The sequence below is a fragment of the Agelaius tricolor genome, unplaced genomic scaffold (assembly GCF_023055355.1).
Source record: "Agelaius tricolor isolate 1412-34295 unplaced genomic scaffold, bAgeTri1.0.p SCAF_20, whole genome shotgun sequence".
Classification (NCBI taxonomy): domain Eukaryota; kingdom Metazoa; phylum Chordata; class Aves; order Passeriformes; family Icteridae; genus Agelaius; species Agelaius tricolor.
The window spans coordinates 13,981,004-14,004,381 of record NW_027269280.1 but is presented as its reverse complement, the minus strand read 5'-3'; the positions used below and the strand labels follow the sequence as shown (position 1 = coordinate 14,004,381).

General features: G+C 56.2%; 2 protein-coding genes and 1 long non-coding RNA gene across 8 annotated transcripts; 2 read left to right on the top strand and 1 right to left on the bottom strand.

The window, feature by feature from the left end:
- The first annotated feature begins 81 nt into the window (after nt 1–81).
- Nucleotides 82–8,228, top strand: INPP5J (inositol polyphosphate-5-phosphatase J). Of its 4 annotated transcripts, none has more exons than XM_071445842.1 (12): nt 82–789; nt 1,589–1,699; nt 3,171–3,279; nt 3,848–3,964; nt 4,036–4,211; nt 4,771–4,882; nt 5,282–5,391; nt 5,689–5,878; nt 6,071–6,208; nt 6,566–6,658; nt 6,894–6,998; nt 7,154–7,414. In XM_071445842.1, exons 1-12 carry the CDS (start codon nt 182–184, stop codon nt 7,208–7,210), a joined length of 1,926 nt encoding a protein of 641 aa, XP_071301943.1. In that variant the 5' UTR covers nt 82–181; the 3' UTR covers nt 7,211–7,414. The 4 variants fall into 4 exon arrangements, with proteins under 4 accessions (XP_071301943.1, XP_071301941.1, XP_071301940.1 ...); XM_071445839.1 differs by having other exon boundaries at nt 83–789; nt 7,140–8,228; XM_071445840.1 differs by lacking the exon at nt 6,071–6,208 and having other exon boundaries at nt 7,140–8,228.
- Nucleotides 8,229–8,320: 92 nt separating this feature from the next.
- PLA2G3 (phospholipase A2 group III) lies at nt 8,321–11,006 on the bottom strand. 3 transcript variants are annotated; one of them, XM_071445843.1, is made up of 7 exons: nt 10,576–11,006; nt 10,379–10,511; nt 10,175–10,309; nt 9,609–10,069; nt 9,369–9,498; nt 9,124–9,258; nt 8,321–8,963 (listed from the first exon to the last, which is right to left on the bottom strand). In XM_071445843.1, the coding sequence occupies exons 1-7, from the start codon at nt 11,003–11,005 to the stop codon at nt 8,759–8,761; spliced, it is 1,629 nt and encodes a 542-aa protein (XP_071301944.1). In that variant the 5' UTR covers nt 11,006; the 3' UTR covers nt 8,321–8,758. The 3 variants fall into 3 exon arrangements, with proteins under 3 accessions (XP_071301944.1, XP_071301945.1, XP_071301946.1); XM_071445844.1 differs by having other exon boundaries at nt 8,321–8,960; XM_071445845.1 differs by having other exon boundaries at nt 8,831–8,963; nt 9,124–9,498.
- A 6,200-nt stretch (nt 11,007–17,206) lies between these two features.
- Nucleotides 17,207–22,302, top strand: LOC139598898 (uncharacterized). The gene is made up of 2 exons (XR_011682060.1): nt 17,207–20,469; nt 21,781–22,302. It is a non-coding gene; the product is annotated as an uncharacterized lncRNA (long non-coding RNA).
- The last annotated feature ends 1,076 nt before the right edge of the window (nt 22,303–23,378 follow it).

The window sequence follows — 23,378 nt, the reverse complement described above, 5'->3', positions numbered from 1 at the left end:
CGTCACGTGAGCAGGGCGGAGCGGCAGGTGCGCGAGGGGCAGGGCCGCTCCTGCGCCTTTGAGGCGCCGCGCAGGTGGCGGGCGTTGACGTCACTGTGTGGATACGTCACGGGGCGGGGCCGCAAGGTGCGCGGGGCCGGGTCGAGGCCGGGGCCGGGGCCGGTCCGGTCTTCTCCTGCCGATGGACCCGGCCCGGCGCGGCAGCGCCGACCGGGGCTCGGCCTCCGGCGAGGGGTCTCGACCCGGCCCCCCGCGCGGCCCCGGGAGCGCGGCTCGGCTCCCGCCCGATGCTGGGGTTTCGGCGGTGCCTCTCCTCGGCGGCGGCATCGCGGGCGGCCGTAGGAGCTCCCGACCGGACGGGCACGGCTTCGGGCACGGCTGCCCGCGGCGCGCAGGAACCGAGGAGCGGCCCCAGGCCCATACCCCGCCCGAGGGTCTCCCGCTGCCGGCCTTGCTGTCCCCCGGCCCGGGCGGTCCCCCGTCCCCGGCAGCGCCCGGCCGGGTCACCTTCCCCGCGCCGGCCCCGCCGGAGCGGCGGGAGATGCTGCCCAAAGCGGAGTCCAGCGACCACATCGCGGCCTGGGCGGGCCCCGCCGTGCCCCGCGCCCCCACGCTGCCCAAGGCCGTCTCCAGCGAGTTCCTTGCCGGCGGGTGGGCGGGCCTGAGCCCCCGAGCGGAGACGGGAGAGCTGCCCGTCCTCGCCCGGCCCCTCGGTCGTCTCGGCCCCAGCGCCGTCTGCGATCTGCTACCAGACTGCCCGGGACGAGCCCCGGAGGACGGCGCGTTCCGGTGAGTGGGGCCGCGGGGCGCTCGCGAGGACGGGGCTCGCAGTGCCGTGGGAGCAGCACCCGCTGTGCCCCTTCTTCCCGCTGTGGCGGATTCAGCAGGATTGGGGTGCGGGGCTGCAGGCAAGATCCCGGCGGGAAGGATGTCTGGCGCGCACTGTTCGTGCGGGATGTCGTGGTAGAGACACCGACTTTGGAGTGAGTGCTACCTGCCCCCACTGTCCCCGAGCACCGGGGCTAGTGTGGCGCTGCTCTCCTTCCCTATTGAATCGTCTCCCCCGTGACTGAGGCTCCTGTCACTACCAAAAGAGCCTGCGGGCCCTTTGCTGGTGCCCGTTGCGCAAGGGCATTAATGTGTTGTGACGGATGTTGCTTTGCGTTGGTGAAGGACACCGCTGCGGGGTTGCAGCACTGCTGTCACATGCGCTGCCCTGGCCTTTGTGGCTGGCAGAGGCTGGGAACTGAGATCCGGGTCCTTTTCCCCAGGAGCCTGAGCCTTCCTGGGGAAGGGAGGGGGTTTCCAGAGACACCCTGTCTCGCAGCCTGTCTGTGTCAGCTAGTGGTGATGAAGACGAGGGCTCTTAGTGTTGGTTTCTAGAATTTCAGGTGCAGATCTTGGAGGCAAGGATCTGTCTCTCTCATATAGGAATTAAGGACCTTGTATATATGCCATGACTAAGCTTCAGCCCTGGCTACTTCTGTTGCCCGCAAAAGGCTTCTTTGGTGGATCTGGGGGCTGAACAGGGTTACAAGGAACCTGTCTGAGCCTTCATATTAGCCTGTTCTTCCTTTGTCCTCCCAAGCATCACAGTGGTCACCTGGAACGTAGGTACAGCCATGCCCCCAAATGATGTGACATCCCTGCTGCACCTCAACACGGGCGAGACAAACGATGTGGACATGATCGCCATTGGGTAAGAAGATGAGGTGCAGCTCCTCCTTTTCCTTCCCCTCCCCCCTCTGGTGAATTCCCTTTTCAGGGAATCCCCAAAGCCCTGGGGGACAAGGAATGGAAGAGCTGCAGCCCCAGCCTCCCTTGGTGCATGGGGAGCAGGGAGGGGTGATGTGTGCATCACAAATGATAGCATGTCAGAAAAGGTGATGGAGAATCAGCTCCTGGTAAAAATGGGAGTGCTGAGAGGAACTGAAGCCTTTGAGTACTGATTAGACTTGAATACTCATCGAGCCTGAGGTTGGCTATGCTGGACCAAGTTAGCCCTGCTCTTGCTGTGAGCTGTGGCAGTCCTTGGGTCAGGTCTGTCAAGGCATTTGACTCACCTCGCCAAGTCCTCTGGGAGCATTCTCCTCCTCTGTGCTTTTGCATGTGGTATGCAGGCATCAAGGGCAGCATAGATCTGTTCTCCCGAGGCTGGACTGGCTCCGTGGCCCTGGTACACAGATGTGCTGAGAGGGCAGTACCACAGCACTGTGCTGAGGCTGGTGAGGTGAGGGTGGCTGTCCCTGGAGGACTGCAGTAGTGTATGAATTCCTGCTAAGGCCAGGGATGTGCTGTCTTTGCACAGGGAGCAGGAAGCAGCCTCTGCCTATAGGTATGAGGTGGAAAAGCTGGATCTGCCTCCAGGACTGCCCCCGAGCTCCCAGCTGCAGGTGTATAGTGGTGTAAAGGCTGACACTGCTGGAGCTATGTTGGAGCCAGCCTCTCAGTCCCCTCAGCCTTACAGGCCAGTGGAGTGGGTCTGTGTGGGTGGCAGAGGTCAACCTGAGCTGGATGGATGGGGTGAGGGGTGTAGCTGATAGTTAGGGACCTGCTGGGACCGTGTTCTGGCCAGGGCAGGGTGTCCTGCTACTGCTCACTTCCTGGCATCTCTGCCTAGCTGTGTCCTTCCTCTGACCTGTGTCTTTGTGCTCTAAGTGCTCGATTTTTTTTGGCAAGACATTTCCTGATTGTGCTGTTCTCTGTGGACATTTTTCCTTCTTTTCATTAATTTCTCAGCTAGGAGGAGCACTATTAGCTTTCTGGTTGCTGCTGCTCTGAGCTATGCAGCTCAAATACATCTGGACACCTTGTACTGTTGGGACATGACTTCTCAGTAGAGACTGAAAGGCCCCATAAGCCCCTCTTGCACACTGAGATGGGCTTTAGGCTTCTGCTCAACCCTGTGCAGCTTAATTGCTTCTGCTTTAGAAAGGGCCAAAGCCTCCTGGATTCAGGGCCACTTGTGCCTCCTGCCACCACATGGCCCAGAATCACTGGAGCAAGGACGTGGCTGGTTTGTGCTCCAAAATCAGTGTCTTCCCTTGAACTGCCCTTTCCACCCTGTCCTGCTGCCCAGTATTGTGCTTTGGCACCTCTCCCAAGTTCTCACTAACTGGGACACAGATGGTTTCCTGGTGTGGCTGAAGGACCTGTACATTTCTTCTCAGGCTGCAGGAGGTAAACTCAAAGATAAACAAACGCTTGAAGGATGCCCTCTTCACAGATCAGTGGAGTGAACTCTTCATGGATGTACTAAGCCCCTTCCACTTCATCCTGGTAAGGAGTCCTGAAGGAGTTGGCTGCTGGTGTTCTCTCTGCCTGCCAGGCAGGTGGGACATAGCAATAGAAAGCTGGGAGGGAGGTGCAGTGGGAGAGCTGGCTGGAGGGACAGCCTGCAGCCATCCAGGCCACAGGGACTGCTGTTGCATCTCACCCAGCAAGTTGTTTGGCTTGTGCCACCCAGCTGTCTTTCCTGTGGTTATGCTTCCCCTCTGGTGCTTTGGGGTGGCTTTATGTTGCCCCCTGCATTGAACCAGGGTGAGGAGGTAAATGCGGGAACTGGCTGGTGCTGCTGGCAACAGCCTGCGAGATTCAGGGCAGGCTCAGCTCCCCAAGGCATTTGCCTCAGAGCATATGTAAGCCCAGCATCACTGAGGTTCAGGTTTGGCTGTCAGTGCTCAGGAGAGTATGCACAGATCTCTGAACCAAATGTGCTGTTAGTCACCTGTAGGATGGAGGGGCACACGAAGGGTGGAGGTACTGCCTCATGGCCTGGAGTGAGGGGAGTTGTCCCCTTGTCCCCAGGCTCTCTACCATCCTACTCCAGCCCTTGCTCCAATTCCAGGTCAGCACAGTGAGGATGCAAGGTGTGATCCTGCTGGTATTTGCCAAGTACTACCACCTGCCCTTCCTTCAGGACATCCAGACAGACTGCACCAGGACAGGGCTGGGGGGATACTGGGTGAGTGTGGCCCTGGGGGGAGATTGCAAGGGGCTGGCTTCCCAAGGAGTCATGGGATCCTCTTGGTGCAGGGCAACAAGGGTGGGGTGAGTGTTCGTCTCTCCATCTTCGGCCACATGGTCTGCTTCCTGAACTGCCACCTGCCAGCACACCTGGAAAAGGCGGAGCAGCGCAAGGAGGACTTTGCCACCATACTGCACATGCAGCAGTTTGAGGGGCCTGTGGCCAACGGCATCCTGGACCATGAGTGCGTACCCCACCACTTTGCTTCCCAGTCTGGGCTCTAGTGCCAGTCCTAGTCCTTGACCACCTCCATGTAGGGTGTGGGGTCTCCCCTGCATCCCAGCACAGTTTGGAGATTTGGTCTTGCCTGCAGAGCTGGCCTAGCATGGACTCAGCATGGTGGGGTAGGTGTTTATAGAGGGGTCTTGGTCTCACCACATTCAGGGCTGGTACAATTCCTGCCTTACTAGCACTCTTGGGGTTTGGGACCAGTCAGAGGGCCTAGCTCTGTCCCTGTGTCCTGGCTTTGCGATCTGAATCCAATGGGTGCCTCATGTGGAAATTCCCACCCTTGGTTTCGGTTTGGGGAAGTCTGGCCCATTTGGCTAATGGTGCTTGGTCCTACCTACAGAATCCTGGCAGCTGGCCAGGCTGCTGGCTGAGCAGTGACTTGTGCCAGTGTTCCCAAGAGCACCTGTGCTGTGGGCTAAGGCTGCCCCCAGGCTGGGGACATCTTTCCCCTGCTGTCCCTTGCTCTGGTAGCCTCAGCCCTTTCAGCCCATTGCCCTTGCTGCCATCCACAGCCTCGTGTTCTGGTTTGGGGACCTCAATTTCCGCATTGAGAGCCTGGACATCTGTTTTGTGAAGTATGCCATTGACAGCAATGTCCTGAGCCAGCTCTGGGAGAAGGATCAGGTGAGGGATAGGTGTGCTGCCAGCCTACACTGGAACCCTAGCAGTGATCGACTCTCCCCAAAACTGCCCATGCAGCTGTTGGTCAGGGCACGTCCTCTTGCAACCCATAGGACACAAAGGGCCCTGGCTCTCATGTCTCTGGGGGAGGAAGGGACAGCAGAATCCCAGGTCAGTCTGGATGGAGCTGGGCACACTTCCCTCATGAGTGTGTGAAGGAGAGCTGAGGCATTGAGTCTACAGACTAGCTGCTGGCATAGACAAACCCTGAGAGCTGTGGGAGCTGGCAGGAATGGGACTGGGATTTCACAGTGTGTGAGGGTGGGGAGATCTGGGCAGGATTTGCGGAGGGGTCTGGCTATGGGGGTTGCTGTGCTCCTTGATGTGCTCTCTTCCCCACAGCTGAACATTGCCAAAAGCACGTGGCCTGTTCTCAGAGGCTTCCAGGAGGGACCCCTGAACTTCCCACCTACTTTCAAGTTTGATGTGGGCACCAACAAGTATGACAGCAGGTAGGAGAGCAGAGCTGGGCATGAGGTGGGGCTGAGAGATGCAGGAGCTGTGGCACTCAGAGCCAGTGTAGGTGCTGGTGTGGATGGGTGGGGAGAGCAGCCGTGCTGGGGTGGGCACAGGCTGGACTGTGATGTGATAGCAGTGCTGCTGCCAGCACAGGTCTGTCCCAGCAGCTGTGCTGAGTGCCAGGATGAGCCACATCCTCTGCCCACATGTGCTGTAGTGCCAGGGGGAGGCAGTTTGGGTCAGAGCCGACTGCCCCTGCCAGGCAAGAGATGCTCTTCTCTGCCCTGCAGTGCCAAGAAGCGAAAACCTGCCTGGACTGACCGCATCCTGTGGAAGATAAAACCTCCCAGCAAGGGGTTGGGCACAGGTGGGCACCGGCCCAGCCAGGGTGTGCTGTCAGTGAGCCAACTGTGCTACTGCAGTCACATGGAATACACCGTCAGCGACCACAAGCCAGTAGCTGCCATCTTTGCCGTGCAGGTGAGCACTGTCCAGGGCTGCTGGGAACACAGGCAGGAGCTGCAGGGGTGGAACGTCAGGCCTTTTGTGTGGGGAGCTTACTCCAGTTTGGCGAGCTCAGCACCCTTGCCTCTTACTGGGGGCTGCTGTGGGTATGTGCATGGGGTCCCTGGGTAGCAGAGGCAGCTCTTTGCCATACTCTTTCTCTGGCAGTTTGCTTCCAAGGTGGACAAGCCCCCAGTTGAGATTTATGTGGCTGATGAGTGGAGCAGGCCTGAGCAAGCAGTTGTCAGGTACAAGATGGCTGTTGGCTTCCACCGGAGCTCCTGGGACTGGATAGGACTCTACCGGGTAGGGGCTTGGGGGCTGCTGGGGCTGGAGGGAGTGGGGAGCACTGCACAGCACTGCGGGGTCCCTTCTGAGCTAACCCCCACCAGTGAACATGGCGAGGGCATGGAGCTGTGCCCTCCCTTCCCCTGGCATCATGATGTGGTCCTGCTTCAGGAGGCTCTGGTCCAGCAGTTCCTCCTTCCCCCTGCTCTGTGGGCCCCACAGCACCCCATGGCACAGCTGCAGGGGGGTGCAAGGCAGCTTTGGGTCACCCTCTGCAAGCAGAGCCAGCTGAGCAACAGGAGACTGAAGAGTAACTGTGCCGAGTGGGGCTCACATTGTCCCACTCACTTGTATTGTCCCACGTATTGTGCACAGGTGGGGTTTCGGCACCCTAAAGACTACGTGTCCTATGTCTGGGCCAGGAGTGATGATGGGGAGCGCTGCCTGGAGAAGCAGCTGTGTGCACAGGTGAGCTGGGGCCAGCCCTGCTGTCTTGCTGGCACTTCTGCCCCACACTAGAGGGACAATCGGCCCTTTGTGCCCCTGGATGGGGGAGGCAGGCACCTCGTTACTGCTTTTTGCTGAGTATGGAGCAGGCTCATGGTATTGGCAGCAGAGATTTGTGCTTTTGGCTGGGGTTGGAGGTGGCGGGGGGGCACCCCTGTGCCAATCCTGGTGCCCATCAGGTGTCTCTGGGCTGCAGGTGATGTTCTCTGAGGAAGCACTGCCCAAGGGAAACGGAGAGTACATCCTTGGATATTACAGCAACACCTCCAGTAGCATTGCTGGTGTGACTGAGCCCTTCCAGGTGAGCACAGCCAAGAGGTGAGGGGGGATGGAGATGGCAGAGGGGGGTGTCGGGGGTGTCTCTGGATGGGGGAGGCCAGCTGGTGTGGTACCCAACAGTCCCCTGTGAGGGTCAGCTAGCAGTGCTGATGCAGGGGTGCAGATTTCCCTACCCAGGTCAGAGGAGGGCAGCAGCTCTACAGACAGCTCAGGCAGCAGCTCAGAAGAGGATGACAGTACACTTGTCCTCCTGGCTCCCAAGTCCCGTAGTCCCAGCCCAGGCAAGATGAAACGTCACCGGAGCCGAAGCCCCAGCCTGGCCAAATTCCAGGGCCTCATCCTGCGGCCATCAAGCCGGGACAGGGGTACAAGCCGCAGTCCCTCACCCCAGAGCCGTTGCAGCCTCCCCAGGAGCATCCCCACCATCCATCTGCCCCATGAGGAGCTGGGGCACCATGAAGTCAAAAGCAAGGAGCTGGGACAGGCAGCTGAGAGCCCAGACAGCAGCTCGTTCTACCAGACTGTGCAGGAGCAAAGTGGCCTCCGGCGTGTCTCTGCTGACAGCTCCCTGACCAGGGCTGACCCCCGGAACCTGGGCCTGCTGCCTGCACTGCGCCTGGAGATGATTGACCAGGCCCTGGGCCGGCGGCAGGAGAGTGCAGACCAGGGCTATTATCCCTGCCGGAGAATGAGCGCCACCAGCCCCCCAGGCTGTGGCACCTCCCCAAAGGAGGGGGACAGCCCCCAGGAACTGGACAGACATAGCTGTGCCATGGGCCGCTGATGCAGTGGCTCCCTTCCTCCTCCCCATAGCGCGCGTGCTGTGTGCTTTCCTCTGCCACTTCCCTGCTGAGACACTCCCTCCCTTATTTATTGCAGTGACTCCTCACCCCTGTTGTGTGCCTGGCAGGTAGAGGCCCCCTCCTTGCTGCCCCGCTGCCCCCACAGCCCAAGCTCCTGCCCTGGGCTGTGAGGTGACCACACAGGGGAGGATGGGCAAAGTTGGTTTAATGCGGTTTGGGGAACCTCTCATGAACTTCCAAGTGCAGGACTCTTGTCCCATGGGAGGAGTGCTGAGGTGGCACAAAAGGCCAGGGCAGGGCTCTGGCAGGAATGGTGACAGGCACAGAGCAAGGACCACCACAGGGTAGCCTGGAGATCGGAGATCAAAGCTTGCTCCTTCCCTGCTCTACTACTGTGCCTCAGCCTGAACATAGTGCAAGTGACAAAATAAATGATCCTGCCCACCCCAGCTGCACTGTGCTCACTGCTGGGGGCAGGATCACCCCTGGGTTGGGGGCCACAGTGTCAAGAGGGTACAGCAGGCTCAACTCTTGTACCATATACCATGCTCTGACCACCCACCCTTTATTTTTTCTGCTGCATTCAGGTACTGACCTCAACCCTCCTACCCTACCTGGGCAAGAGGGTCAGGATTACACCTCACTGCTCAGGTCCCCCAGTTGAAGGGTCACCAATCTAGGGGTGGGGTGCCCTGCCATCCTCCCTGCCCCAGAGCATACCAGGAAAGGACAGTGAGTTTCCTCTTTCCTGAGCCCTCCTATTTCTTTCCCCTTGCTTTTGATACTCAGGGATGGCAGCCACAGCTCCTTGAGAGGCTTCTCAGTCCCTCTGCCTGCTCTGGCTGTGGTCCCCAGCTCCATGCTGTCATGCCAACAGCCATGCTCAGTGCCATCCTTTGACTTGAGGACCAGACCCCAAGCAGCTCTCAGCTGCTGCACAGCACATCTTCCTCCCCAAGGCAGCACTGCTTGGGTGTCATCAACGCACTGTGTGGGGCCAAGCTGGTGTCTGCTCTACAACCCGATGCTGGTGGCACTGCTCACAGAGGGTACCTCGCCTGGCATGTGTCTTCCCGTGTAGATGCTTGGCCTTGGAGCTCACATGCGGAGGGCCCCAGCGTCTTAGAATCCTTTTGAGCTGCTGTGCAGGTACAAGCACAGCCCTGGTCATCATGGTACAGCTGCTGGAAAAGCAAAGCTGTGAGCATCACTGTAACCCTGCAGCACCAACATCCACTGCCCCTGCCCTGCAGCCTGGTTGTGGCACAGCAGAGCAGGGGCCAATGCTTGCACTACTGGTTTCCTGCCCCACCCAGGCCCTGGCCTCTTGACTTCTGCACTTACCTGTGCTGTGACCCCCTGCCTGGGCTGCAGGCAGCAGGCAGCTCTAGCACAAAGCAGTCCATGGTGATGTGGTCAGCCAGGACAGCCAAGTCCATGTTGCTGCAGTCCCTTGCCCTGTGGAGGCACCGTGCCAGCCTGCAGGCACAGGAGGGCGCATGTCACCAGGTGCTGGCCAGGGCAAGCATCCCACCTCCTCTGATCCCCAACTGTATGCACACAGTGGCCTTTTCCTCCTGGACTCACACCTGCGCGTGCAGTTGCAGTGGAAGAGTGTCCGGCTGTCCACGTTGTGCAGCTGGTACCTCACCTCATGGGGTGCAATCTGGTGCTCACACTTACCCAGGTGCTTGCTGCACCTGCACCCCCTGCCCGGGCCTGAGGACAGTGGGGAGGTAATGGGCACCCCCAGCACATGACCCCACCAACCTGAGGCCTTGGGCCACCCCAGCTGTGGTGTGCACATGCTGCCCACAGTACCAGCTCACCCTGCTGCCTGCGCCCCTTCACAGCTGGTACGGGGGTGGCTCCACACTGCGCTGTGGCTGGGCTGGGTCCAAGGCTGCCACACCGAGGACGTGCTGAGATTCCAGCTCCTTGCTCTGGTCCAACCAAATCCTGTCCTGACACTGTCGATGCTGTTGCACGGCCAGGCTCTAGCGCCCAATGCACTGCTGGGTGCCTGGTTGTGAGCTCAGCCTTGTCCCTGTCTGACGCAGGGGTACCTGGGCCCTGTGGCTGCTGGGCTGTCTTATGTCTCCGTGCCTGGCGGTGCCCAGGCTTTGCCCTCAGTTTCTGTCGAAACCGCTTACGCCCTGTTCTAGAGAAATTCCTTCCCTTGCTCGGGGGCTGCACAGTGGGGCTGCCCCTCTCCTCTGCTGGTAGGCTGGGGTGGTACTGATTCTGCTGCACCATCCTGGCCAGAGGCACTACTCCATAACGCTCACACCTGGGGACACCACGCGTTGTGAGGTCCTGCACACCAACCAAGTCAGTGCCCGAGGAGACAGCCGGGCAGGAAACGCTGAGGGCCGGGGCACCCCCGGGAACTCACCCGCCCCACCAGTGCCACTGGATGCACTCCTCGCTCTCTTCCAGCACAAAGCACGGTACCTCCAACAAGTTGAAGAATGTGACGCCGATGATGTTGGAAACGGTGTCGTTGATGGCGAGCAGGCACTGCCGGAACCTGAGGGCAGGGGACCGGTGAGGAGGGCGGGCTCCCCAAGCTCCCCGTTTCCTCATACCCTGGGCTCACCTGGTGTCGCAATCGCAGTGGGACACGGTGTGCAGGCGATAGTTGCGGATGCCGTAACTGAACTGCAGTGCCGTGATCTGCGCCCAGCACTGGTCATGCTCCCGACAGCACCGGTCGGGGCCGCGGAAGAGCCCTGCGGAGGCGCCGATGAGCCGGAGCGAGACCAGGTGCTCCCGCCGCCCCCCGCCGATCCGTACCCAGCTCGCTCCAGTTCCCCGCCGAGTTCCCCGCGCCGCACCACAGCGTTCCTGGCAGCGTCCAGCCCCGGCGGCGGCGGCGTTGCGGTCCCGGCGACACGGGGTCGGTGCAGGCAGCACGACGCCGCCACAGCGCGGACAGGGCCCCGCGCAGCGCAGCTCCGGGCGCGGCAGGAGGGCGTTGCGCGCAGGCGGCACGGAAGGCACGGGCGAGGCGCGGATCGCGGCGGGCCCAGCAGGCGCGGAGGCGGCCGGGGGCAGCCCAGACGCTCTCGACCAGCGCGGGTCCGGTGGCGGTGCCGGCGCTCAGGAACGCCACGTACCGCGCGCCGCCCGCGCCCGCCGCCTCCCGCGCGCACACGGGCCCGCCGAGCCAAGCGCGTGCGCATGCGCACAGTGCCGCACAGGCCAGAACCGCGCGCGCCCACATCCCGCGCACCACTCCACCCCCCCCCAACCGCACCCGGCTTTAACCCCGCGCCCGACGGCGAGCACAGCGCTGATTGGCCCGCGCCGCGCAGGCCCCGCCCCGCCCCGCCCCGCCCCGGGGAGAGCGGTGGGATGCAGCCGGAGTTCCCGACCCTGGCTCCTCATCCCGGGTACCGCCCCCGTGCAGCGCACCCGCCAGTTCCGGGCACTCCCCATCCCGGGCACCCCCTGCTACACGCACCCCACCACACGCGCTCTCTCCCTGGGCACTCACGGGTGTGCTCTCACGTGCACGACCCTGGATGCAGGTGTGTGCAGATGTGCACAGGTGCCTGCACGCTCACCTTGAGCGCAAGTGTACACACTCGTGTGTGAGTGTATGCCCATGTGCAGTGCGTGCCCAACCATCTGTGTGCCCTGCACAGGCTGTAGCCATGTCCCTGCTCAAGTGTCCACTGTGTGCAGTCAGGACACAGAGCACTGTCCTCTCCAGCCCAGCAGAAGCCGCCCGTGGCCCAGGATCACACTGTTTGAGAGCTGAGGATCCCTGAGACGGAGCCACCACAGCCCCCAGGGCAACTCCTCCTGTGACCTGTACTGAGGCGTGACTCTCACAGTACAAAGGTGTTCCTTGATATTCAAAGGAACCTGTCATGTCCTAGTTTGTGCTTATTGCATTTTGTTCCAGTACTGGACATCACTGGGAAGAGACAAACTCTCATCTCCTTGCACCCTCCCTGCCTGTGTATTAGCAGGATCCCTCAAAATTCCTCTGCTCCAGCCTCGGCAGACCCTGCTCCTGCAGCCACTCCAAACAGTGCAGGCGCTCCAGTTGCTCCACCACCATCACGACCCTTTGCTGGACTCACCCCAGCATGTCTGTGCCTTGCCCAGGTAATCCCAGCTGAAGCAGCACAGCCTCCCCATTGGTGCTCCCTGCCTGGCTTTGCCTGGTGCCATGAGGACACATCCCTGGCTTCTGCTCAGCTGGTGCCCAGCAGGATCCCAAGGATCCCTGTGGAGCTGCTTTCCAGCTGGTGCCACAATTTATGCTGGTACAATATCCCCCTGTGAATCAGGATCTCCCTACCCTGGAAATACCTTGGGAGGGTAGCTGGGCTGTGGGACAGAGCTTACCCCTCCACCTATCCCAGAGCCCCAGTGCCCCAGGGAAGTGTTGTTTAGGGTGGCTAGTGAGTCTGGGAATCCTGCTGCATCACTGCTGCATCCCAAAAGGATGCTGGCCCCGCTCTGGAGAATTGGCCCACTGAAGTCCAGATGCACCTCCCTGCCTGAAAGGGGGAGGAAGAGAAGGGAAGGGAAGGGAAGGGAAGGGAAGGGAAGGGAAGGGAAGGGAAGGGAAGGGAAGGTTCCTTTGGTGTGTTTTTTTCTTCCATGGCTAGTCTAGAGTCATGTCTGTGTCCAGGCTGATGCTCTGCCCTGCTGGGGTTCTGGGGGGGGGGGGGGGGGGGGGGGGGGCAGGGGAGGTGGTCTGTGGATCCCCATGTGCTCTAACCCTAACTGGGAGACACTGATGGATGGTGCTTGGCAGTGTAGGCTTATCTCACCTTATCAGGATTTCCCTGACAGCAATGCACTGCAGAAAGGGCAGAGTCCACCTTATGGCTATGATAGGGCTGCCATGTGCCACCCATGACATCACCCCACATGTCACATGTCCTGGGAGCTGTGTTCATGAAGCTGGATGAGGGCTGGCAGAACTGGCATGCCAAGGCTGGAGAAGGGCTCTGCTCAGGGGTGCCCCAGATGTGGGAGAACCAGCTTTCCACCCATAGGGATCCACAGAGCTCTCCTGCCATGGGCTCTGCCACACTGTGCTGTGTTCCCGTCCCAGTGCCCCCGGGGCTGCCCTGTGCATGCCTTGTGACCCCTCATGCCCAGCACCCTGGGGCTGCCCTGTGCCTGGGTTGTGTTGTCAGCCCTGTGGGGCCCCACAGGGAGGGATCCATGGGGCAGCACAGGACAGCCTTGGCTGACAAGTGAATGACTGTGTGAGAGACAGAAAACCCAGTTTGGGTTTATCTGGAAGATAACAGGGGATAAGGAGGGATGCCTAATGCTCTGGCCTTCAACGCCCAAGCAACTAGTGGCTTACAGGGCTGGCCCTGCAGCAGATCTCCCCACTGTGTAATCACGCAGCTACTGCCCTGCTGCCAGCTACTGGCACAAGGCTGGTGTCTGGCTGGACAGTGAGGACATGGGGCTGAGCCCTGGGCTGCCCAACTCAACAGGCAGCACTGCCAACCCTGCACCCAGCTCCGCTGACGTGGCTCAAGGCTGTAGACAAGGCCAGCATGCGGCTAAGCTCCCAAGGACTCAGGGCTGAGCCTGCAGTGGGGGAGAACTGAGCTCTGGTGAAGATGCCAGCAGTCATGGTCCATGCAGGGAGTGGGTCCCCTGCATGGACCATGGGTCAGCAAGAGTGCAGAAATGGGCTGGTGAAGCAATTCCTTCCCCCTTCTTCTGCACGCTATGTTCCATTTGGGGCTCCCCAGTACAAGAAAGATCCTATACTGGAGTGAGGCTAGTAAAGGCTGCTGAGCTGGTCAGGACTGGAGCTAGGCTTACTTGGGCTGAAGAAGAGAAGAAATCAGGCTTCATCTGCCCTGAACTCTGAGTCATGGCTGGACTAATTTCTTCTCCTTTTGCACTCCCCAGGCCAGCATGGGCATTGGGGTGATGCCTCCTATGGAGACATCCTGCAGGCAGCAGCTGGATGAACAGACTGTGTGAGTGGCTGCCAGACCTGGAGCCTCACCCGTATCTCAGTGCTGACACACCCCCAGATGTCCCCATGTCCAGCCTTGCCCTTCACCCCAGCCAGCAGCAGCACTGGCTCCCCATTGTATGTGTATCATGCATGCTGCTGGCCTGCTCGTGTCACCTGGGGACAGGCACCCTTGGAGGAGATGCACAGCTCTGCCTTCTGGAAAAGGAATTGCTGCAGCACTGGATACAAGCCTGTCTGTTTTTTACTGATCTAAGCTGGAATTTACAGCTTTGTGGAAGGGAGCAATACAGCATCCAGGGCATCCATGGCTCTGAACATGAAAGGCAGAACAGGGAAACAACTTCATGAGAGAAAATGTCTTGTGAAGGTTGGAAGACAAAATTCAAGTTGGAATGAGTAAAGGAGTTATTTCGCACCTGACTTGAGATTATCAGTTCAAGTATTTTGCAGACCCAGGGAGACCCTTGAGGGCTCCTGTGGACTCTGGCATGCATCCACATGTCTCTCCACCCTATGCTGGTTGGTGGGCACTCCCCAGGCTGGCAGCCAACACAGCCACCACCTGTCTGCCTAGGAAGAGCCTGGGTCAAGCTGTGGTCCCCTGTGACATCTTGGTCCCATCTGGATCCCATCCCCTTGTGGCACCAAGACTCCACACAAGTGCTACCCTCTCCCACTTGTGTGACTTGGGACCCTCATCACACAGCAGCCAGAAGTGCCCCAGCCTGCTGTATCAGGCTACTCAGGCTTTCCATCAGCCTAATGGAGATGGGAACACTGGGATGTGGTGGGAGTAAGGCACTTTTGCTGCTTTCATGGCATTTGCCTGCTCCCTGGCTACCCTGTGTGACCAGAGGCCAGGGTGGTGGGCTTAACTCACCTGCACCCAGCAGTCCTGGCTCTAGGGAGAGCACTGGTATTCAGGTTCGGGTGGCACTGGTGCCCATGGGTGCACAGGCCACCCTGGGCAAAGACAGCCCGTGTGCCTGGCCCCAGCCTCTGTGAAGGCTGTGCTGGTTGTCATCATGTAGCATCTGCCCAGACTTCTTCAAGGAAAGAGACATCCCTCTAGGATATATTGTCTAATTTTATAGGGGGAAGGGACTACAGGGGCAGACTTTTCTTCTCTTTTGCCTGATTCTCATTGCAGAAGCAGAGCTGGCTCCACCAGCTCTTTTCAGTATGAGGCTGGGCTGTAGGGACAATGGAGGTGGTCAGGCTCTACACATCTGTGGGTCCTGCAGCTCACAGGAGCCATCTCCTGCTCTGGGTCCTCAGCCACAGCTGCAGCCTCCTCAAGGTCTTTTCCAAGAGTCATAGAGCATCCTGAAAGTCCTGGGCAGCCTTGTCTGGGTGACCCTGACTGAGCCAGGGACTAGAAAACCTCCACCCTCAGCAAGGAGTTGCACCTTGCTTCCAGCAGTAAATAACCAGCCTTGTCTATAGGAAAATACAAGGAGAGTATTTTCTCCAAGACTTAAGGAACACAAAGAAAACCACCCCAAAACTAGCACAAGGCACAGAGGTTCCTTGTGAGAGGATGGTACTTTCCTCCTGCTGATGGTAGGAGGAAATTCCTACAACTTTCTGTTTTCCCTTAGTTCCTAGGCATTTCCCCATGCCATTGTGATCAATGCACCTGGTTTTACTGCCCTGGTGAACATGTCCCTTTAAGTTATGGGAACTACCCAGGAGGAAGCAGCTCTGAAAGGAGTAGTAGCTGACTGGTGCATATCACTGCACTCGAGGTGAAGGTCAGGTAAGTGATGAATCAGCAGGAGCTGGGTTTACTAAGAGCAAGAGGAACAGCAACTCAGAGCAGGGACCCCCTTCCCAGCATGCTTGGGGGCTTGGCAGGAGCTGTGGGCTAGCACTCTGGGGAGAGGAAAGTTCATGGGGTTGAGGCATTTCTGGAAAGCCCAGTTACTTTTCTTTCAATGTCCAAGGAAAACTGTGGGCTGGTATTATCATCTCTTTGGAAATGAGATTAAGAGACCAAAGCAGCTTGACAAGAGAAAAAATTCCCACATGCTTCAGATTTCCTTCCCATTGTGTGCAACAGCTGTGACTGAGCTCTGCCTGTGACAAATGCTGGGAAGGTTTGGGTGCCCGCAGCAGGAAGTGTGTATGGCACTGGGTGAATCATTTACTGCAAAGTCAGGTGAACAAGCCATAGCTTGTGTGTGCTTGTTACTCCCAGGTGGCAGAGCAGGGCCCTGCACACAGCCAGCTCCACCCCGAGCACCCCATGGGGACTGGCAGGGCTGCAGCCTGTGCACCCTGGCCTGCAGCCTCCACACCATGTCCACATCACTGTATGGCTCAACAAAGGGGTATGAGTGCAGGTCAAGCTTAAAAACTTGATGATTCCTCTTTGAACTCCCCACATCTCCCAGTAAAGCCAGTTTCCCTGTTTTTGGTAAAGGAAGCAGCTAATGTCAGATGGCCTTGGGCCTCAGTGAATTTCTCCTTCCCACTGGAGCTGAGTCTGGCGCAACTGAGTCTGGACTTCTCCTGGCTTAGTTCAATGAAATTGCTGTCCTGGCTGTCATTTGTAGTCCAGCCTAGACACAAGGCAGGCATTCCAGCAATTTCTACAGAGGGCTGTCTCGGTCCCTCTGCAAGCCTCTCAAGAACCCTGGGCCAGTCTCGAGTCGGCAGACACCGGGGAGGGCAGCCCCGACACGGCCGACAGTAGGGAGACACTCACTGTGTGTGCCCCGAGGGTGCTGAGGGCACCTGGGCTGGGGGCAGACACTCTCTGTGCCCTGAGGGTACTGAGGGCACCTGGGCTGGGGGCAGACACTCTCTGTGCCCTGAGGGTACTGAGGGCACCTGGGCTGGGGGCAGACACTCTCTGTGCCCCGAGGGTGCTGAGGGCACCTGGGCTGGGGGCAGACACTCTCTGTGTGTGCCCCAAGGGTGCTGAGGGCACCTGGGCTGGGGGCAGACACTCTCTGTGCCCCGAGGGTACTGAGGGCACCTGGGCTGGGGGGAGACACTCTCTGTGTGTGCCCCGAGGGTACTGAGGGCACCTGGGCTGGTGCCTTTGCAGCAGGAGAGACACCAGAGACATCAGTAGAAGAGAAAGGGCCGACTCTTAGCAGGGGTTAATCCAAGGTTTTATTAGGAGTCCCGAAGGAGCTCCTACACCTCAGGGCGGCTCCTGCCGAGAGCCCCGGGAGATGTGCCAAGGTTACATTTAAAGGGAGGTGGAAACCCAAAGTAGATAACATCCTACCAACCATTAGGTGACCCTAAGGGATGGATGCTGGGGGATAGACATATAGGACAGCGTATGGGGCAAGGCTTGGGGGGCTGACCCCCAGCCTCTGGCTAATCACTCGATGACTTGGACAGAAACTTCTGGATGGAGGGGTGGGATGCTGAGTGATTGACAGAGAGCCAGGGTGGGGGTTTGGGGATGATCTCATCCCGGGAGAGGGATAACACAGGTAAAGGGAGGGGAGTACAGTCTGGGATAAACCATTTGGGAAAAATATGGGAATACAAAACAAAACTACTCCAAAGTATTATGAAATATAAAAATGCACTACAACAGAGGGCAAGCCTCAGGAACAGTCACACCACAGAGACTCTGCAGATGTCAGCCAGCAGCAGGATGAGGCCAGCTGTATCCCAGGCTGTTAAAGGTTGTCAATAGTAACAAAGAAGGGTAGTTACACAGAGCAGCAATTCATGGAGTGAGTCCTGGAGACATGGCATGCTGCTGACACAAGGGATTCTGCAAAGGCAACTGGGACTTGGGAACTTCCTTGTCCCCTGGCCAAAGATGGTACCCCTGGCCTGTGCTGCTGTTGTCATGACCCACTGGTCAGGGGAATGATGTTCAGCATAAATTCTCACCAGGTTGAACAAAGCCACTGGTCACATGTCAGGAACTCCTATGTTTCATTGTACAGTCACCGTAACTCTGGCAACCAGCCCACTGCTTAGACTCAAAAGGTGTTGGCCAACAAACCTGTAAATTCTTATAACACACTTCCACAGGATGCTGCCTTACAAGCCACAACACATTTCCATAAACTTCCCACTTGCACAACAAAGTTCAGTACAGAGTATGGGGTGGAATATGGTAAGTGTGCTTTGCCCAGGAGAGGAATAAACACAGAAGAGGGAGAAAGAGAACAAAGATTATAATCAGTTTGTAGATCCCATCTTGGTCTTGCCACATGGGTGGTCCAGAGCTGGGGTTGTGAGACAAAGAAAGTGAAAAAGAAAGGGAGGGAAAAGAGAATGAGTGGGCCCAATCCACTTTATTTTCTAGTTAACCTTGTAGAAGCCTTTTTGTAAACGTGACTCTTTGTGCTTTTTTGTTCATGCATGCACAGCCAGCCATTTCAGCCCTCCTGCAGGAAGTGCGTTGGAGGAGGAACTGAGCATGAAATTCAGGGCGGAGCAGGAAATCGGCTAAGAATGCACTGCCCAACCTCCATGGGACTCTCTCCTACAGTCTTATCTTTCCTGTTGTAAATCAGAATGATTGAGACAAAACATGCCTATGCCTGATCCAGTACAGCCATCAGGAATGGTGACTCTGCAGAAGCAACTAAGTTTTGTGAGCAGCAGGAGCCCAGGGAGCCCAGCAGATTGGGGAGTGGATCTGGTCTAGAAAATCACCAAGTTAATTAGCAAATCCAGCTGCTCTTCCAGAAATCTGTCCCTGGAGCATCCCTGAAGAAAGAGCAGTGCTGGTCAGGAGGCTCCATGTTTTTAGTTTTGGATACTCATAGCACCTACAACTTTGCTTTAATTCATCCTTGTGTCCATGTCAGTCATTTTGGAGCGCCAGAACAGCTTCACAGGCTCTCAAGCTTCAGACTGCCTCTACCATGTGGCCACACCACATGCACAGTTACCTCATGATGCATTCTTGAGGCTGATAGTCATCTTTCCTGTGCCCTGTGGCCAGAGGTTCTCCAGGAAAGGAAAAGGGCAGATTTTCATCAATTTCTTTTGGATTCACATCATGGTCAAAGCAGAACTGGCCGTTTTTCTTGGAAAGCACAAATTAAAACACAGGAGAAATCCCTCAAGCATTGCCATGCACCTCCACCTGCAAAGATGTACTTCAGGGTTATGCAGGGACATAGGCTTTCTGAGTTCTATTGCAGGAACACAGAAGCTGTGAGCAGATTTGATTCCACTCACATTCCAGTTAGTGATGATGTAACGTATCAGGTCCTCAAACTGAGGACCCAAGGTGATGACTGAGGTACAAACCACAGCTCTGGCAGTGAGTGCTCCGCTTTCATTGCAGGCATGTCCTGGCAGCAAGTGGTGACTCCTTCCTGGCAGAGTGTCCCTCCAGAAGCCTTACCAAGTCGGCTACATTCTGCACAGGGCAGAAACCCCCGAGGTGACCTCATACATGGAGATTCTCGGAACTGGAGTTCCCTTGCCAACCTGGCAGAGGGAGAAGAGGCGGAGGGATGGAAGCCGCAGCTGGACTCCCGGCCCTGCCACAGCAGGGAATCCACCGCCAGAAGTGGCTCCAAGGCCCGCAGTCGCGCGGTCGTGCTCAGAGCTGCGGGAGAAGCGAAAACCCCCCGGGCACCTGTGCCAGTCTGTCCAGGGGACAGCACTCCCTCTCCGCCGAGACAAGGCTCCCTCCTGACCACGAAATGGCGATGAGCTACTGCCCGAGCTGGGCCCGGCCGAACGCGGCTGAACCGCTGGAGACGCTCGATGCCGTCGTGCAGCGCCCCCTGCGGGCCGGGAGGCTCCTGCAGCCGCCGGCGCTGCTGAGGGAGCGGGAGGGAAGCGCGGCCCGGGGCAGAGCTGGCTCCCTCTCCCTGCGGGGTACGGGAGCTCCTGGCGGCACGGACTCTCCGCTGGGTTTGGATCGCTGTGGTCGCTGTGTGGGAGCCCAGCAGCTCTGCATTCTGCCAGGGAATGGCACCCAGCCGTGCTGTCGCGTCAGAGCTGAAGGCCCTGCTTTGAGAAAAGGGGCTTGGAGCAAAGACCTCGAGAGGTCCCTTCCAAGCTAATCCACTTACTTTGTGAAGAAGCTGTTTGGAAACACAGAACCTACCTGGTGGATTGTCAGAGTTGCAGAGAGATGAGCAAATGTCTGCCTATGTGCACCAAAATTCCTGGAAGCTGGACATTTTTTCTTTCCACACGGGTTTTTCGCAGCCACTGCTTTGAACCTTCCAGCAATACACTTCCTGCTTGTCCTTTGTTCTCTAATTGCCTCACCAAGTGCCTTATCCTGCTGCATGTCCTCCACCGGCTCAGCAGTTGGAAAAGCTGGATGGACTGTGGAAAGAGGCCATGAGGGGAATCCACAGCCTGCCCCCAGCAGGCTGGGGACAATGGACAGACTGTTTGCTTGGAAGCCAGAGTGTCTCTTTGCCCCAAATTCACTGTACCATGTGCTGAACTGCCTTGGAGATGGGCCACCTGCCCTTTGGTTAGAGAGCTGGTGCCACCTCTTCCATCTTGCTCTTCTGTCTTGCCCTGCCTTTTTGACACAAGCAGGACTCCAAAGGTGGCTAGTTCAGGTACAAAGATCAAGGGACATTCAAGAAACTAATTAGCATTGCTGTCAGAGGTGGAAAATCTACCTTATAAACAGCCCCAGCTTCCTGTTGTGTCCCAGATGGGTGTTGGGATGGCCAGAGGCTTGGGGATCCTTCTGGACTGATAGTTGGGGTTTCTCCTCTGCGGATAATGCTCAGAGCCCCAGGGTAAGGATTGGTGGGGAGGGAGGCAACATCAGGTGGTCTGGGGACTAATCAAAAGCACTGTGGTTTGAAAGGGCTTTGGGAGTACAGACAAGTCCAGGATTGAGCAGAACATTCCTTTGTCATCCTGCATCCCAGATACCAGGAGGCCCCTTGTAAGAGACTGAACTGTGAAGGGATGATGACTCAAAACATTCTTCCATTTGTGGAGATGCTAGGGTGCTTTGTTAAAATGGAGGAGGAGAGCTTTTGGATGTGTAATGGCCAGTCTCTGATCTGAAAAGACCAAGTCTGTCTTGAGGCCTTTGGGTGATGAGATCTTCTTACTCTTGTCAGATTACTGTAGATAACAACAAAAATGACTGCATACCTACTTGCCTGTACTGTGAGAAACAACAGCTCACTTTCTAAAATTTTAAAGATTTATTAAACTTTAGCAAAAAAATACAACAAAAGGACCAAATAACGAAAAATTACAGCGCTGGGAGGCCCACCATGACTACCAGCCACGTGGCTCATCTTCAGAATGGATGCTCTGCCTTTTATATCTCTAGCCTCTCCTAGAGCCTTGTCAGTTGACTCCTTCCTTGCCATCCCGTGGTGGAGATCACTTTCTTACATTCTGATTGGAGGTCAGGTGTTACCACAGTAACAAGCCCACCCTCCCAAATGTTTGGAATATCCAGGCCATTCTGTGATAACAATACTGGGGGGAACACATTGCAGAAACATAACTATACATCTATAAAACTTCTCTTAACATACCTATAATGTTCACCCCTTAGTTGTGAGAGCAAACTATCTCATTACTCATCCATAACACTGTGCAATCACATTTTTCTACAATAAACCCTACTTGTGTATATTTACCCAAACACCAGTCATTCAGTGTCATTTCACTCTAATCTGCTCCAAAGAATCTAGTAACAAGAACCTGGGTTGCCATTACCTTTGGGGATAGGTTGTAAAAGCCCTGGTCCAAAGACAGGTCTTGCTGAATAAATAAATCTATCATGGAGAAGATATCTCTCAGTCATTTTCCTCCCAACACCTTACTAGTGGGGCCAAGGGGTAAAATTACAAGTCAGCAGGAAATAAAAGGATAGAGAAAAGAAAGAAGAGGGAAATGAGATTAGCGTTTAAAAGTTTGGAAGTTTCTGAGGTTGAGAATGACGGAAGGACAGACCTTTACAATTGCTACTTTAAAAATTATTCTTATTCTTATTCTTATTCTTATTCTTATTCTTATTCTTATTCTTATTATTATTATTATTATTATTTCTCCACTTTTATTTTTCCTTTCACCAACTGCAGTCTCTGTTTTCCAAGAGGAGGACACGCAAGGCTATGGTATGGTACCTGCTTCCATCATTTTTGGTTCACAGCCTGAAGAGATAATTGTATTTGCAGCCTGAGGCAGAAGCAAAAGAAACAGCACAGTTGGATCACTTGGAAAGGAAGAAAGAGCTTTCATTAACTTCCAGTGGTAACAGGGGCTCACATTAGGAAGAGATGGGATGGAGTTAAGCTGCAGGCTGTGGGATGTGCCTGCAGAAGCACTTGGCAGCACAGAGAGGTTTTTCTCTGCCTCACCTTAGGAGGAGGAGGAGGTGCCACATGGCAGAGTCCTGCAGAGAGGAGCCTGCTGGAAGCTGACAGGTGAACAGCACAGGATCACCCCATAGAAGGATATTTATTTATTTATCTTGTGTTGCTGATGTGGCAATATGGGATAGGTCACATAGTGAGAATTACCATGTAAGGAAGCACCGTGCCTTGAAAAAGTGTATAAAGCCAGCTCATTTCTTTGAATAAAGGATTCAGATTCCCTGCCCATCTGGGTGTGTGTTGTGGTCATTACAGCTCACTGCCAATCTGGCAGCACAAATGGCTTCTGGAAAGACAGCATTGTTTATTTTCAAAGATACCCTTGAGGCTGTGCTGCTGGCACACATTTATTGTGTTCTGGAAGTGTAACAAAGGCATGTCCTGAACACCAGAGGGCTGGACGTGGCCAGTTACTGTGTTATGACTGTGGCAGAGGAGCCAGGGGTGGGAACTGTGTAAATTTTCTGCCTCTAGACAGTTGTAGTGGTTACTTTAACTTTGATGTGTGAAATTCTTTTTGTTGATGCAAGTGAAGTTTGTGAAGATTGTGTCATGAATATTTATATTAATGCTAATTACCTTAGCTAAGAGCTGAGAACAGTTCCATCTCTTTCTAACAGAAGTCTTTTTTGGAATCTGAGGTGTCTCTGAAGCTTTTCTTTTATGCTAGACTGGGGAAGACAGTCCTGGACAAGATCTTTGGACACAGTTGTTTGTCTACCTGGGTAAAGCTTTAGTCAAGATGTTCTTCACCTCTGCATTTCTAAACATGTAGATGAAGGGGTTTAGCAGTGGTGTTACAATTGTTTTTAAGATGGTGACTGTTTTGGTCAGTTCCAATGAAGCAGCTTTGATGGATGGCTTGACATGAAGGAAGATGGTGGAGCAGTATCAAATAATTACTATAATGAGATGGGAAGAACAAGTGGAGGAGGATCTTCACTGGCCTTGAGCAGGTGGGGTGATCTACAGTGGAGATGATAGAAATAAAGGAGTTCAAGGTAATGACATAGAAGCCGAGGATAACAATGTCTTAGGTGGGAAATGCAAGATGTGGCCGGGGTGTGTATTCTACTGCGATCTGTTAGACACAGGGCAGTTTTCTTCTTTGTTAATAGGGCCACCTGTTAAAACCAGGTGGGGCAGCTTTCTTTATCTCTCCCACAGCCAATCCTCCCTGCAGGAGAGATCTCTGCTGTCCATGGCCACTGAGTGTCCCTGCAGGGCTGATCCAATTCCATCGTCCCATGGGGAGATGCTGCGCCCAGGGGAGGAGCCAAGCATTCCTACCTGGGTACAATCTG

Bases quoted from the DNA above. Each gene is read 5' to 3' on its own strand.
- INPP5J (XM_071445839.1), top strand. From the start codon at position 182: ATGGACCCGGCCCGGCGCGGCAGCGCCGACCGGGGCTCGGCCTCCGGC. The intron at 790-1,588 runs GTGAGTGGGGCC...TGTCCTCCCAAG, and splicing joins CCGGAGGACGGCGCGTTCCG to CATCACAGTGGTCACCTGGA. The intron at 5,879-6,070 runs GTGAGCACTGTC...TTTCTCTGGCAG, and splicing joins CTGCCATCTTTGCCGTGCAG to TTTGCTTCCAAGGTGGACAA.
- PLA2G3 (XM_071445843.1), bottom strand. From the start codon at position 11,005: ATGTGGGCGCGCGCGGTTCTGGCCTGTGCGGCACTGTGCGCATGCGCA. The intron at 10,070-10,174 runs GTGAGTTCCCGG...TGGTGTCCCCAG, and splicing joins CAGTGGCACTGGTGGGGCGG to GTGTGAGCGTTATGGAGTAG. The intron at 8,964-9,123 runs GTAAGTGCAGAA...TTGCTTTTCCAG, and splicing joins GGCAGGGGGTCACAGCACAG to CAGCTGTACCATGATGACCA.